At 43.3% G+C, this 15,872-nt stretch overlaps 1 protein-coding gene across 9 annotated transcripts in view; it reads right to left on the reverse strand.

Annotated features, from left to right (window-relative positions):
* Window positions 1-15,872, reverse strand: part of Pard3 (par-3 family cell polarity regulator) — a 544,654-nt gene that overhangs the window by 173,568 nt on the left and 355,214 nt on the right. For 6 of the 9 annotated variants that reach the window (XM_029480763.2, XM_029480762.2, XM_021170616.3 and 3 more), the window contains one exon: window positions 8,042-8,273. In XM_029480763.2, the coding sequence (XP_029336623.1) occupies window positions 8,042-8,273 (232 nt within the window). Of the gene's footprint in view, window positions 1-1,587; window positions 1,936-8,041; window positions 8,274-15,872 lie in introns of those variants that run through there. The other 3 variants (XM_021170609.3, XM_021170610.3, XM_021170613.3) reach the window with 1 other exon arrangement.

Here is a 15,872-nt window from a genome sequence, read left to right on the forward strand (position 1 = left end):
TGCTATGGATCACACCCAGGGTCTTGTGCATACCGGGTAGACAATCTATCAACTTAGCCACACCCTAGCTCTGTATGTTAGTGTTTTAACTTAATTAAAATTTAGTCCTTAAATCTCAAGAAGAATACACAAGCCACCATCTAATTTCATCAGTGTGAAACTGGCCCCTTTAATATACCTGGCAATTAGACCTGTGCCCTAAAACTCCAGGCATTACTAGTTTTTCAAATGCAAAAGACCTGCACTAGCTGCCTCTTTAAGGTCAGGTGAGGGTCTTCCAGGGTGAGTTGGGGGAGGTACATCCCCATAGAAGCATTGAGGAATCAGGGCCTTTCCCATCCAGACTGACTCCAGGTAAGATTTTTCTGAAGGATTTCCATCTTCATGCCCATGTCTTATCAGGACATACAGCTCTAACATCTCAGTAGACAGAAGCAAGTGTATCTGAGACTTCCAGGAGCATGAATGATGGAGAGATGGAGAGTTACAGCTTCTTACAGGGCAGCCAGCTTCCCCCTAAGCAGAGGACAGTTGTGCTTCACCACATGGACACAGAACACTGGGCCATGCGTCTCTTCCTACAAACACTCTGTACTGGCTGGTTTTGTGTGTCAACTTGACACAAGCTGGAGTTATCACAGAGAAAGGAGCCTCCCTGGAGGAAAGGCCTCCATGAGATCCAGATGTAAGGCATTTTCTCAAATGGTGATCAAAGAGGGGGTGGGGGGCTACTCATTGTGGGTGGTGCCATTCCTGGGCTGGTGGTCCTGGGTTCTATAAGAAGGCAAGCTGAGCAAGTCACGGGAAGCAAGCCAGTAAGCAGCATTCCTCCATAGCCTCTGCATCAGCTCCTGCCTCCAAGTTCCTGCCCTGTGTGAGTTCCTACCCTGACTTCCTTTGGTGATGAGCAGCAGTGTGGAAGTATAAGCTGAATAAACCCTTTCCTCCCCTACTTGTGCAGGAATACAAACCCTGACTAAGACACACTCCTCTGAGTATGCCCTTCTCCACCCCCTATTCTCTGCAATCCTATGGACAGGTGGGTCCGCATCGAAGCTCTAGGAGCACCTCAGAAACTCTTCTTGACTGCTTTTTCAGTCTGGAACCTGAAACCCACTGAGGGACTGACACTTGCCCAGAGGTCCCTTCAGACCCAACCATTTGGTTTCTGATCTTTGCATCTTGCGTTTCATCCCAGGTGGGGCGATGACTGTCCTTCACATTCCTCAATTCAGTCCTGATCCCTAACCCAGTCTGAGGTTCTCTCTTGTTGCCAAGGTATGTGGGAGACAAAACTGGAATCTTTACTGCTGCATTTCATCTTGGACGCAGTGATTCAAACATCGAATTGTTATCTGCTCATGGCTATGCTCATCCAGTAAGAAAAAAATTTAATAAATAAGAAGCACAAAACAAAACAAAAAAACCTGAGAGAGGGGGAAAAGAAAACCCGTATCCCTGTCTTCTGAAACAATTCAAACCCCGAAGCGTGAAATCAATATGGAAAGTTCCAAATCGACTGTATTAGAAATCCCTAAGTCATCCAAACTGATGGCATAAACAAAACTCATCAACAGCCACTAAGAATTCATTAAAAGTAAATTTATTGTTTGGATTTTTAAAAACCTTTCTTTGAGACATGTTTCATGTATCCCAGGCTGGCCTCGAACTCACTATGTAGTGGAGGATGGCCTTGAACTTCTGATCCTCCTGCCTCCACATCCCAAATGCTGGGATTACAGGCGTGTGTCACCACACCTGGTCTATAGGGTGCTGGTGATTGAGCCCACAGCTTTGTGCACACAAGGCAGGCACTCTAGACTGAGTCATAGCCCAGCCACCAGGTTTTTAAAAACAATTGTGCAATTTGTGCTGCTCAAGACAGTTTGAGTCTGGTATGCTGTTCATCTCTTCTCCGGCTTCAGTTTGGCCAGGCTGGATGAGAAACACGTACAGACAAGGTTAGTAAGCACAGGGAGAGAGCCGCCACATGCACTCACCCTTCACTGACAAGCCCAAGATGGGTCATCCACACCATTCCAGTGAGGTTTGAGATCTGACCTTGTGAACAGAAGTGATGGTTTTCTAAAGAGCAAGCTCTAGCATTGCATCTGATGTCACCCAAACCTGGTTACCCATGTCCTTTCCCAGACCCAAATCAAGATGTGTCACCAGTTCTGAGTGACTGTTTTTAACTAGAATAGCAGGATACAATTTTAGTAAGATTGTAGCAGTAGTGAGATGACCCAGTGAGTAAAGGTGCCTGCTACCAATCCTAGTGACCTAAATGACACCCCAGGACTCACACGGAGAGAACTGATTCTCACAAGTTTTCCTCACTTGCATATTTAAGCCATTGCATGCATGCCCACACACATGTGCACATACAAAATAAATACATTCTAAAGAAAGACTGAAGTGTTACTTTTGTTGTTCTTCCTTTCCCATGGTTATAGCTTATAAATCTCAGCTGGGCACTGTGCTCCACACCTACCATCCCAGCATTGGAAAAGCAGAAGCAGGAGGCAGAGGAGAGTTGCAAGTTCAAGGGCAACCTGGGAGAGATCCTGTCTTACAGTACAAAAAAAGGGTCCAGGGACATGGCACACCGTGGGTAGAATTCCTTCCATGCAAGCTCAGCACTCGTGTAAAAGGCTGGGCTCAGCTATACAAGCCAGTAATCCCAGTGCAAGGAAGGAGAGAAGTGAGGATCTTAGGGTTTCAATGGCCAGCCAGTCTGGCTGAAACAGCAAGCTCCTGGTCCCAGTGAAAGACCCTGTCTCAATATGGATATTGAGACTGATGTAGAGAAGCACTTGAAGAAGACACTCCGTGCTGGTCTTTTGATTCTGTATGCAAACACACAGGGAAACTCTCCCCTCCCAACTTCACACACACACACACACACACACACACACACACACACAAACACCATACATGCATACACCCACCAGAACCTACCTACATGCCCATACAAAACAAACAAAAAAAGAACACAAAACAAGCATAGTCAGGTCATTTCTAAGAATCCTCAGCTGAGGAGAGCTATGATTCTCAACAGTCAAATGAAGCAATATCAAACTGATTAAAAAAAAAGAAAAAAGGGCAGCATGTCCTTTTAAATTATTATCTGTAAGGCAGGGTTTTACCGTCTTGTTGGTAATAACATTGACAAGATTGAGACCAAGGTTGAAACACTGTTCAAAAGGCTGCTGCTGCCCCTAAAGCTGCACATAACTCATTTGACATTTGACCTCCCTCCTTGTTCTGTCTACAGTGAAGCCACAGGAAGTAGCAGAGTTCTCAGAAATGTTCCATACTCCATACTCTGAGAATCTTAAACTTTCCCTGGGTTTGGCACTCTGTACTCAGGCACCCCCCGCCCCCTTTCCATCGTCAGTCTCTTACATAGGAATCTATCTGAATGACGGATGGCAGCAGAGCCCTTTTAAGCCTAAGAAGATGCCACATGTATAAGACATCCACACAAACACAAGGCACTTTGCATTTGGTAATGGAGTCTTTACCGATTTAAATTAGTCACTTACACCTAGCACAAGGCAGCTAGCGTTCATAACTGACACACTCCCAAACTGACAAACTGAAGAGGGATTCATATGACTCAAACAGTTGTCCTTGGAGCTGTTTGCCAACAATTAAAGCATATTTGTGATCCTTCAATGTAAGAAATAGGAAACTATATGTTCAGGATGTGCAGTGTATGTGTGGGTTTTCTGTTTGTTTGTTTGTCTGTTTGTTTGCTGTTTTTGAGACAGGTCTCTCTACATAACCCTGGCTGTCCTGGAACTCAATATGCAGATGAGACTAGCCTAGTACTCACAGAAATCTGTCTGCCTTTGCCTCTCAAGGGCTGAGAATAAAGGCATGTGCCTGGCTCACAGTCCCTATGTTTGACCCATATTATATTTAATCAAAACTGGGACTTGAGAGATGGCTCAGTACTTAAAGAGCACTGGCTGCTCCTCTAGAGGAGCCATGTTCAATTCCCAGTACCCACATCACAGCTCTAAACTGTCTGTAACTCCAGTGCCAAGGGGTCATTTACATTAGGGATGCATGTGGTGGACATATTTGTGCATGCAGGGAAAACACCCATACACATAAAATAAATTAAGTCTTCTTACAAAACCTCTTAGTTAGCTCAAAGGGTAGGAAGAATGTACGTGGTGGTGGTGTGCAGAAAAGAGCTATGAGCCTCCTCAGTGTGAAGGGAACCTTACCATTTCATTAATTAAACAGAACAAAGAACTTCTATGTGGCTGCATCAAGTGAATTAGACTCCAGGGCTGGGGATATGACTCAGAGTCTGCAGTATTTGCTATATGAATACAAGGACCAGAGTTCAGATCCCCAGACTCCATGGAAAGCCAGAGGTAGCATCCACAATCCTCGTACACATATGGCAAGATGAAAGGCAGAGACAGGAGAGTCCCCAGAAGCTCACATGCCAGATGGGTGGGCATATGCAGTGGTCCGTGACAGGAGACCCTGCCTCAAGCAAGAAAGTTGGCCACTGACACTTGAGATTGACCTCTGACCTCCATGTGAACCTAGCCTCCCTCATGACCTCTAACATCCCTGTCTTCTTTGTCTATTCCTTTCGTTATCTGAACCACAAGACAGCAAGAAAGAGCAATACACAGAGACACACAGCTGCACTGTGACTCCCACACAGGCTGCCCTATTTGAATCTCTCCAAACTTCAGATACTTACCTGCTGACCTGTTTTTTTAGAAGGGCCGCCTATAGCTAAGGGTATTGCATGTTAAGCTTACTCAAAGCACACAGAGAAAGGAAGAAACTCATTTCAAGAATGTACTACATTCAATATGGAGTTTAAGGAGTCCAGGGGGCAAGGGAATACCAAAGAACAAGCCGTTCTTAATTAAACACTGGGAGAATGTGAACTTGATTGTACCAGAACAAAATAAAAACCTTTAGTGCCACCATGTATAATTTGATTTTTTCATCGTTTTTTAGGCTTTTGGATTTCCAAAATGGGCCAACTTCTTTGTCTCAAAGCTGGCTCTCACTTCAAATCCTCACTCCATCAGGTACAGAAGGCCATTGAACAGGCTTGAAAACTTGAGAGTTGGACAGATGTCTCAGTGGTTAGCACCATGTGCTGCATTGCAGGGGACCTGGAGTTATATTCTCAGTACCACATGAGGGCTTAAAACTTTCCCATCTCCAGATAGGGATCCAGGAACCCTCTTCTGACCTCCATGGTGCACATACAACAGATGTATGCAAAACATAACACATGAAATCAATCTTTTTAAAAGAAAATCAATAAAATGTTTGAAAATCCTAATGAAGCTCCACAAATTCTAATAACAGTGGGAAGGAAAAATAAGAGTGCTCTCTCTCTCTCTCTCTCTCTCTCTCTCTCTCTCTCTCTCACACACACACACACACACACACATATCTACACACCCTGTTTCATGTTTAAAAACTATGCTTAACTCATTTGTAAGGAACAGTGTAAGGCAGGCTTCAACAGGAAAGGGCTGGAACAGCAGTATAGACAGACCTCATCCACATCCCAGGCAGAAAAGATGCTGCAATCCTACCCAGAAACACATTTGTACTCTGCCACATATAGTGAGACCAACCCTGCCTTGAGAGATTCCTTGGCCTCCCTAGTGTATACTCCTATGATTGTTGATTTAGAGGGGTGAGATATGACTGTCCACAAGCCAGGCAGGGCAGTACAATATAATCTGAGGCACACAGTATGCAGACATGCCCACTGTTAGTCATCTCAGAAGCAGAGATCATATACAATAAGATAACTAGAGAGTGATGAACTGTGAGCCTTTGTTACTTTTGACTGTAAAAATAAAATTGGTTTTTGTTAATAACGTTTATTCTTAACAACTGTTTTGCTCAGTCCCCCAAAAGATGAGCAATGTGAGCTAACTTCACCTGATTCCAGGTGCCCATGAAAGTTTAAGTGCCTGGGATTGTCTTCCTAGCCATTCTTAGACACTGGGAGAATGTGAACTCAACTGTACAAAACAAAATAAAAACCTTTAGTGCCACCATGCATATTTTGATTTTTATAATTTTGCAGGCTTTTGAATTTCCAAATGGGCCAACTTCTTTGTCTCAATTCTGGCTCTCACCTCAAGCAAATCTATGGGTTCAGAATGAGACACTTTACAGAGTTTGCCATGGTGCTCAGAAGAGACTCCCTCTCTCCTCAGGGCTAATATCCCCTCCACTAACCCTTAGTAGACGAAGCCTTACTGCTGGAGCTGTAAGCTGCAGACAAAGAACACACATAATTAAGGTAGTCCTTTGAAGCTGGAACTTCATCTGTTATTTCCCATAAAGGACAGAGCCCTGAACCTATCATGTGAGTTCTGGTGATGAAAGAACATGAATATACTGTCATTAGTAAGACCTTCAGAGGAGAGATGTAGGCAGAAGTGCGTCACAGGCCTGGGGCCGGTGTCCTCCATCTTTTCTTGTCTAACCCAGAAAGACGGCAGTGCAGATTCTCAAGATGTAACTGATAGGTGGCAGCCTCATTACTGTGTATTGTGTGGGTGCCAGCTCATGAGCTGCCACTTGGCAAAAGTGGAACGAACCCCCTGCTTCCTGAGGAATCACAGGAGTTGGAATCCAGTAGCAGTTACAACGATTCCATCCTATAAATATGTATGGGCATGCAATATGCAATATAATGAAGAAAGATCATCAGGGAGAAAAACACAGTCAGAAAGAGCAGCATATTAACAGGAAAAACTTGCATGAAAAGCTGTGAGGGCGCCAAGGTTCTGGCGGGGGTGGAAGGCAAATTCATATTTCCTATATATTAAAGCTGAGCTGCCAACAGGCCAGAACAGGTCAATGTGAGTCTCTATTTTCATACTTCCCCAGCCTTGACCCATCAGACAGACACCCACAGGACACACTGCTGTGAAGACTGTAGAATATACCCTGCAGCCTTCAGGTTGAGGTCACCCTGAGGACTGCAACTCAAGAAATTCTAGGAAAACAAAAACTCAAATTCACATTTTAAAACTGAAAGCAAATGGAAGGGAAGGGACTCATGATGCAGGACAACTCTATTTTGGAAAAAAAAAAAAACAAAAAACAAAAAACAAAAAACAAAAATCAGAGGTTGTGTGTGTAGTATGTTTTCAACTTTAAACATATCCTTATTGTGTTTAGGGCTTACTTTGTGGGACATTCATCATCTCTGTATTTAATATTAGATATCTAAATCTTGTAAAAAAAAAAATCAGCTAAGATGAACATTGACAGGGATTTTTTGGTGCAATTTCCCAAGAGTCTGGTCTTTTTATTGTATGGCAGCTATTTGTAAGAAATGATATGCTAAGTAATCCTGGAGTATAATTTAGGGACAAAACCAACTGTCAAGAAACAGCCAGAAACTACATCTAATGAAATCTGTACAGACTGAAGTAATAAGTATTAAATTAATCAACATAGCTTAATTGAAGCTCTATCTGTAACATTTTTTTTTCATTAGACTTGTTATTAATGAGCCTTTAAATGCTACAACTAACTTGAGCTCTGTGTTAGACTTAAATAATGAACCATTGTTCCCACACAAGAAAGAACAAACATCATTTTAATAGGCCTGTTTCTCCGTGGGCCTTTTGCAGGCAGTGGGAGGAAGATACAGTCCATGGTTCCTCACCACTGTTGTGTGTTTGGCAAGATACCACAATGAAGGCTGCTAAAACAGCTCAAAAATAACCACACTGAAATCCCCAAGGAAGTAAAAATGCAGCAGCTAAGAGCAGGAAGGAGACAAAAATCTAGGACTCGCCTCAAAGATATGCTTATTGCTAACCCCAGTCACCAACAGTCACGTGCCACCTAGGTGGACCTATACACCAAAGATGGAGTTTCAGCACTGGGCCACTGTTGCTGCACCCTGTGATATTTGTACATTGTGTTGAGAAGGCATTTCATACATCCCACTGCTGGGAAACTGGAGACTCTGTTCAGGACTGCCCCTGCTTTGTATCTGAATACTTACCTGAACATGTCCCCCAAGCCTTTCAGCATCCCCTTTTTGGCTTTCAGTTTATCCTTCTCCTTCTCTCGGTCTTTCTTCTTATCCTTTCCAGCTTTGTCCTTTTTCCTCTCTGTCTTGTCCCTTTTCTCTGGGTCTCCATTCATTTGTCTCTCCAGAGAATAGGAAGGCTGATCGCTGGACGTGGACACGGACTCCCTCCCTGACCTTGAGCTTTCCTCTGTGTCTTCTTCCACTTGAAAGAAGGGAGAAATGGAGATAAGGAAGACGGTGAGCCTTGGTAACAAAGTGAGAGCACTAAGCCGCACATGGCCTCACTTTCCCACAGATTCTACAGCGAAGGGGACCTTCCATTGACTGGGACTGTGTGTGGAATCAGAAGGGACATGCTCATCTTGGTATGGTGAGCTGGGTACACAGGCAAGTCCAGCATGGAGATGGGAGAGGAAAAGTTCTCTGGCTGGGTGTGCAAACATGGTGATGCTTTCATCGCTCAGAGTCTGCCCTGAGAAGGAGAGCTAGGAAAACTTCAGACCACACAGACTCAGCAGTATCCTGTGCTCTACATTTGCAAAGTGAAAACCAGCTAAGCAAACTGTACCTCCTCTGTGCCTCTTTCCCCTTGGTTAAAGATCCTGCAGAGACCCTTAATCTGCTGAACACCACGACTCACTAGCAACCACCATGTCAGCATGAACTTCTAGCACCAAGCTTTCTGATGCACTCACATGTGGTGTCTGAGCGCAGGAGAATTGGCTTTTTTAGTTTCTGAAGACAACAGGTTTCTTCAGGTTCTCCTTTTGTTATTACTATGCGAGGCTAACACCACATGTAATAGCTACAGTGAGAACCATGCTTCTGTGGCAAGCGCTTTAGCAACTTGGCCAGCTGCTCAGTACTACTGCATAGTACTCCATAGCTGCAGAGGTAGAGGTTGAGGTACCTCACTTGGGAAGGTAGGTCAGATCACAGTGGACTGCAAACCCATATAAAATGACTTTACAAACGTCTTTAACCTTTCCTGACATTGGTGTTATCTGGCTTTAATCCATCATCTTCCTCCAGAAGAAACGGTAGCCTAGGAAACACTTTCCTTAGAGCTTGGGATATAACTCAGTTGATGAAGTGCTTGCCTGGCACTCACAAGGACACTGGGTTCTATGCCCCATATCACATAGGCCCGGGGTGGTTACATATAGAACCCATGTAATTCCAGCACTCAGGAGGTGGAGTTCAAGCTCATACTCAGCTACATAGTAACTGAGGCTAGACTTGGCAACATTAAACCCTGTCTCAAAATGAGGCAGACAAAACAAAAAGAGATCTCAGAAATTGTGTTTCTTTTCCTCTCTGTGAACACACAGATATTAACTGAGGGGGTTTGTTAGAAGAGGCTAGTCCACATTTTCAGGTAGACACAGAAACTGTAGCCTTATACACAATGCTTGAACTAGGGCTGTGATTTTTCTGATGTGGGCACAACAAGAAATGATGATCCTGGCCAGTGGCCCTTGGGCTTGCTATAAATGTCACTGCATGTAAGCTATAAGAGACTGCAATTACACCTTTAGCAGAATTCAGGATCCTGCCTCACACCTCCAAACATGGCTATGTTCTGCCCACTTATAGGCCATTGCTTCAATCCTTTGGGAAATGGGTGTAGTCCCAAATTTGTGATAACTGATCAAATTACCAGGAAAAAGTTCTCAGAAGTTCTAAAACCTATGTATTCTGGAATACTGTAATGTGCTGATTGGAAGCTGGTGGGTATTCTATGAGTCCTGCTTGGGGACAAGCTGTTATTAAACCTTCCATCCAATGCACACAATCTTTTGTCTCCTCACACTTCTCAAGTAATACCCATACATGTCTGTCTCCCATCTGCATCACTCCTGAAGTGAAGATGGCTGGCAGACAGCAGCTACAAAGCGATTCCTATGGAAACAAAGGCACTGACTTCCCAACCACGCATGGATCCAGCATGTGAGCAGGATTCCTCTGCCTCCAGGAGATGCCTGCTCTCCTCTAACACAGCCTCATAGCACCAGCCATAATCAAGCTATGGCTTACATGCACACTGTACGCGAACTAGCTCTAACTGGCTTCAGGTATAGTCTAGCTAGCATCACCACCATTTGAACATTTGTTAAAATGTATCACCATTTGATAAAAATGTATCATCTAATACATTTTACGACCCTCTACCGTGTCTGAAACAAAAGAGAACTCAATAAATGTAAATGATTTAGTGTTCCACAGCAACCATTATCATAAATCATGAATGGAGCAGGAGCAGCAATACGGTCGGTTCTCTGCCTAATAGTTTTGGCAGGACTTCAGGGGGCATATGTCTTCTCTTGGCTCCGTAACAGAATAAACATGGTGCCTTCACAACTCGCTATATGCTGAAGCAGTGTTTGTGCCAATTCTTCCCATATTCAGAATAATTTTCTCATGTATGTAATGCAACTTATTCCCTAAATTGGACGAAACAGAGTAAGTATTAAATGATTTATTAACTTTGCTTTTGTAATCTCATTTTATGAGATGAAAACTCCTATCTCACTTTCCTGCCCCCAGCAAGAGCACTGTTTAAATGGCACTGAGACATCAGAGGATTCTTTATTCTTGCACTAAACATTCAGATTTAGGTAATACCTCATCACAGAAAAGCTGCTGGGGGCATGCTGATCTAACCAATGCCTTTGAATGCCAACTAATTAAAAATATTTAGCAATATGGAATTTCATATGTACAAACATAAGATGTTCTTTTACGGAGTCACATTATATATACTTCGACTCAGAACAAAAAGAATTTCCCTGCTATACCCTTCTCCTCTGTGTAAACACTTTAAAAAAAAAAGTTCAAATGAATTGGTTACATGTGTTTAATTCGTGAAAAAACATGTATATGATTTAAGGACACTGGTATAGTAGATGATAAGATTAAAACCTATCTGTATATTTAGGAATAGCTCTATTGTAACAATTACGAAATAGTTTACAACCTTAGCCTAGGAATATGCAAAACACTCGTGTGAACAGTAACTTTACTAAGAAAACACTAGCAATGTGTCTTGTCAGCAGCAAGTGACTTTTCTGTTCTGTTCCTACTATAAACTCCAGCACAGAACTAATCATGAGTTTATATTTAGATAATGTACTATTCTAAATGCAGCATAAACATTACTGTTTTCCACTTTAATCCTGCTCATCTTTACAGACAACCTGTGTAAGAGAAGATGCTAACTCCCTCCTTCTGAACACACAGAAGCCCCTGTCGTTTTTACTGGGGTAACCTGCCCCTGGCACAGAACTCTCAGCCCCTTCCTGAGTGATTGCTGTGAAGATGGCACTTGCTCTTTCCTCTTTTAAAGGTAAGATTGAGCAGCCGCTTCTTCCCTTTGATGTGCCAGTCATTCTGCAATTAAGACGTACCTAATCACTATGTTTTCAACAGATGCAAATGTGACTCAATTAAAATTCTAGACCACGTGACAAACTGAGCTTCTCGATTCTGAAAGGTACCATGTTAGGACTGGGTCACTGTGAAGTCTAGAAAAGTCTGGGCACTTTCTCGCATTAATGGTTATGGAGAAAATGGCCTCAGCTTGAGAGAGGGAACTCAAAGTGGGTGAATGAAACATTGCTCTTTGGTTACCACAGACTCTCACAGGCTGACTCCCATCCTGCCGTTAACAGCCATTGTTTTCTTTCATTGATAACCAGTGTTGCTGCTGCTGCTTGCTGTAATGAGCTCTTGCTGCTTGCTTACTCCAAATTCATTTCTCCCTTTCTGCTTCCCTGTAAACTCTGATTGTGCCCAGAAATGACCAAGCTCCAAGGGGTCGATTCATTAAGTGTAAAGCAACCTACGGAGGCCATACCCCTGTAGACACGGGAGTCCAAGGTCAATGCACCAGGCACGACCCTGTCACCCGGAATCCTTCCCTTCTCCTGGGTACAAAAAGGAAATTGTGAAGCTGCCCTGTGAACAGAGGAGCGGACAGGGAGGAAAGAACTGGTGTCTGCTGATACCCATGGGATATGGGCTAATAAGCTTACAGTTGCCTGGCTGTATAAAACACTGCATCTCACAACTCAAGTCATGGAGTTGGATTTCTATTAAATGCAGCTGAAAGCATCACTGAGTGGACATGATGTAAGTCGGACATTAAGATAGCTGTAAAATATCAGAAATGTAGGATCTGGTAGTTAACATCCTTTAAATGAATTGGTGAAGATACATGAACAGAAAAATATAAAATAGAAATTATAACTATATTCTTTCTTTTATTCCTTTCCTTTTTTTTTTTTTTTTTTTTTTTTGGTGTTTGGAGATAGGGTTTTCCTACATAGTCCTAGCTGTCTGGAATCCACTTTGTAGATCAGGCTGGCCTCGAACTCAGAAATACAGCCTCTGCCTCCCAAGTGCTGGGATGAAAGATGTATACACCGCCCCCCAAAATATAACAGAACTTTACATTCACTCAATAGACACTCCCCTCTAAGGGCACGGGGTAAAGAACACTGACTGAATGAATGAGCCTGAATCAGACCTGCTTCCTATTCTCATTTATGAAGATCTACATAGGGATTAGGAAAGCTTCACAATGAAGATGTGGGTTCTTAAGCCACTTAATTCACAGGGGAGAAAACAGAAGATCAAATCTCACCAGCATCATAACCTTGACTGAGTTAACAATGAGGTAGTGGAAAGGCAGACTTGGTCCTCTAGGAACGTCTCAGTTGGTGAAGTGATTGCTGTGCAGGCATGAAGATATGAGTTCAATCCCCAGAGTCTATGTTTTAAAAGAGGCTATGTATTGATGCATGCTTCTAACCTTAGCTCTGAAGACTGGGAGACAAGATGTCCTTAGAGCTTACTGACAGTCAACTTTGGTGAGCTGAAGGTTGAGTGAGAGACTCTGCCTCAAATAATAAGATGGAGGGAACTGAAGAAAATGCCCGAGGCTACCCTCCATCCCAGGCACAAATATTGTTTATGTGTATTCTCATTCTCTCCCCCTCCCTCCTCCTCCCCTCTTGTCTCCCTCTCTTAGGAATTCTGCTAAACTTGGCAAATCAACTGTGCACCAACTTTCTATGGTTGAGTGTGAGATCAATACTGCTGCAACAGGACACCAAGGACCAGACTCCAGGGCCCGGCAAAGCCTTTGCAGAACAAAATACTTTGAGAACATAAATATTATCACTGGTTCTTATTTTAGCTGACTATTTTGACTTCAGGGAAGGAAGAAAGATGTAGGAAATGAGCAGCCAGTGCTGCAGATGGCATCAAGTAACTGGATCTGCCATTCTGGACCCTGACTTTTAACACTGGAACGAGGCGCTCCTGGCAAGGGAAATTGTTGGCTTTAATTGAACATGGGGGTGGGCATGGAGCACACATGTTCAAGGCAGGAAGGAAATCTTAAGACACAGTTCTTTTGAGATGTGTAGTGGGAAAAATAACCATTAGAGGCTTAATGTAGTAGCACATGCATGTGGTCCCAGCACTTGAAGTCGGCTCGGGCTACATGAGATCCTTAACAAACAAAAAAACAATAACTGACGAATGAAGAGCCAAGATCATGGCTGAGAGGGGACAAGACAGGAAGGAAACAGGTACCAATACTAAGTGCCAGCAAAGGAGAAGAGTTCAAATGAAGGCCCACAAGGTGCTCTATACTAAAAATAGCTTATTCATTAAAAAAAAAAAAAAAAAAAAACCTTAAAGCATACTTGGGTAGAGGAACAGGAACAACTGGTCGTACCTACAAGCTCATCAAAGTTGGCTGTCAGTGAGCTTTAAGGACATTTTGACTCCTCATCCTCAGAGTTAAGATTACAAGCATGCATCAGTGCACAGCCTCTTTTAAAATATAGAGTCCGGGGACTCACATCTTCAGCAATCACTTTAACAACTTATTGCAAACCATCTAGGTTCATGTATACTTTAGCTTCTAAATTTCTTTCATTCATCCATCTTCCAGAAGCTGTGGGTTCCCAAAATCAAAGGCAGGCTGTCACCTACACAGCTGGTCACACTCCTCCAAAGTACCCTGCTGAACAAGTAGCACGAGGTCCCTCCACTCAACCAGATCAACCCTTGCAGATGCATGTTTGCTGTCCAGTTTGTTGTCACGTGGAAGTGACACTAGTCGGGCATCTCCTCTGCCCGTAGGAACAATGATATCATGACAGTGAAGGTTTTACTGTCACCAATTCCTACCAAGTGGAATAACCCCAAACTTAGAATGTTAGCACCACTGGACTCCACTGTGGGACTTGTCGTTTAAAACCATTTGAAGTTAGAGCATACAGGACAGTTGGAAGTGGATTGCTACAGTGTTCACCTCAGTGCCACATAATCTTGACCCTGTGGCACACAACTGTAATCTCAGCATTTGGGAGATAAGAGGATCAGAAATCCAAGGTCATCCTTAGCTATAACGTAAGTTCAAGATCAGCTTTGGATATATGAGATTCTGTCTCGATTTTTTAAAAAAGAAAAATTTAAATAATGAGGAGGTTCGATATCAATATATGTTCTAATAACCCCCAAGTAACTATTATTGTGCCAAGGAAGAGATTTCGGCCATCATTCAGGCTATAAGTGAAAACCGAACAGCTTGAACGTGTGAAGACAGGGTTCGTCAATGAAGGCTGCTGATGCTCTGAATATTTGTTTCTTCCTTCCTGAGACATCAGATTGCCTATCTCCCAGAAGCTGGTTGTTTTGAGCATCTAGGAAATATAGCACATTTCAGAGAATGCCTAGAAAGCCTTAATGCTAAAACAAAACAAAAAACTTCAACTCTGTGGTGGAGCATTTGCTTACATGTCTGAGGCGCTAGGTCATATTCTCAGCACTGCAAAGCAGAAACAAACAAAAAGCTAAAAAGCTAAAAAGCTAAAAGTGGTACACTCTACCTGATGTCAGAGCTTCAGAAACACAAGTAGAAAATGAACTGCTTAGGGTCAAGGTTCATGAAGAAGGAAGAAAGGGGACAGGAGCTGTATTGGCTGGTTTTGTGTCAACTCAACACAATTTAGAGTCATCAGAGAGGAGAGAGCCTCCGTAGAGGAAGTGCCTCTATGAGATCCAGCTGTAGGACTTTTCTCAATTAGTGATCAATGGAGGAGGGCCCAGCCCATGGTGGATGGTGTGTGGGAAGCAAGCCATTGAACAGTACCCCTTCATGGCCTCTGCATCAGCTCCTGCCTCCTGATTCCAGCCCTGCTTGATTTCTTGTCCTGACTTTCTTCAAAAATGAAGAGCAACATGGAAGTGTAAGCAAAATAAAACGCTTTTCTTTCCAGCTTGCTTTTGGTCATGGTGTTTCATTGCAGCAATGGAAACCCTAAGTAAAATGGTATAATGTTTACATGGAAGGCTGGAGGGAAACACACACCATCATAAGAAGACACTTGTTACACAACGCAGATCATGTAGAAGTCCGGGCTGCTTAGAGTTACGGAGAGATGAGCATGGTGGTGCATGTCTGTGATCCCAGAGGGGTGAGGGGGACCATGCATGCTGCTAGAGCTTACTAGGTCAATCTATAGTGGGACCTCCAACAACAATTTCTGGAGTCAAATAAAGAGGGCTCAAGCCTGGCTGGACAGGAATGATATTGGATTGCACGAGGAGAAATTAAGCCAGCATGGCAGTGGAGTGGCTATGCAGGGAGAAGATGATCACAAACACTAACCAGCCATCTCAGATTAAGACACACGCCCAGCCCATTTACCGTAGAATTGTTAAGTTACATTTACTGTATGTATGCATGTGTTTTGCATGAGTGTGTCTGTGCTTGTATGTGGGT

Source organism: Mus caroli, unplaced genomic scaffold (genome assembly GCF_978045245.1).
Source record: "Mus caroli unplaced genomic scaffold, Mus_caroli_1 scaffold_10, whole genome shotgun sequence".
Lineage (NCBI taxonomy): Eukaryota > Metazoa > Chordata > Mammalia > Rodentia > Muridae > Mus > Mus caroli.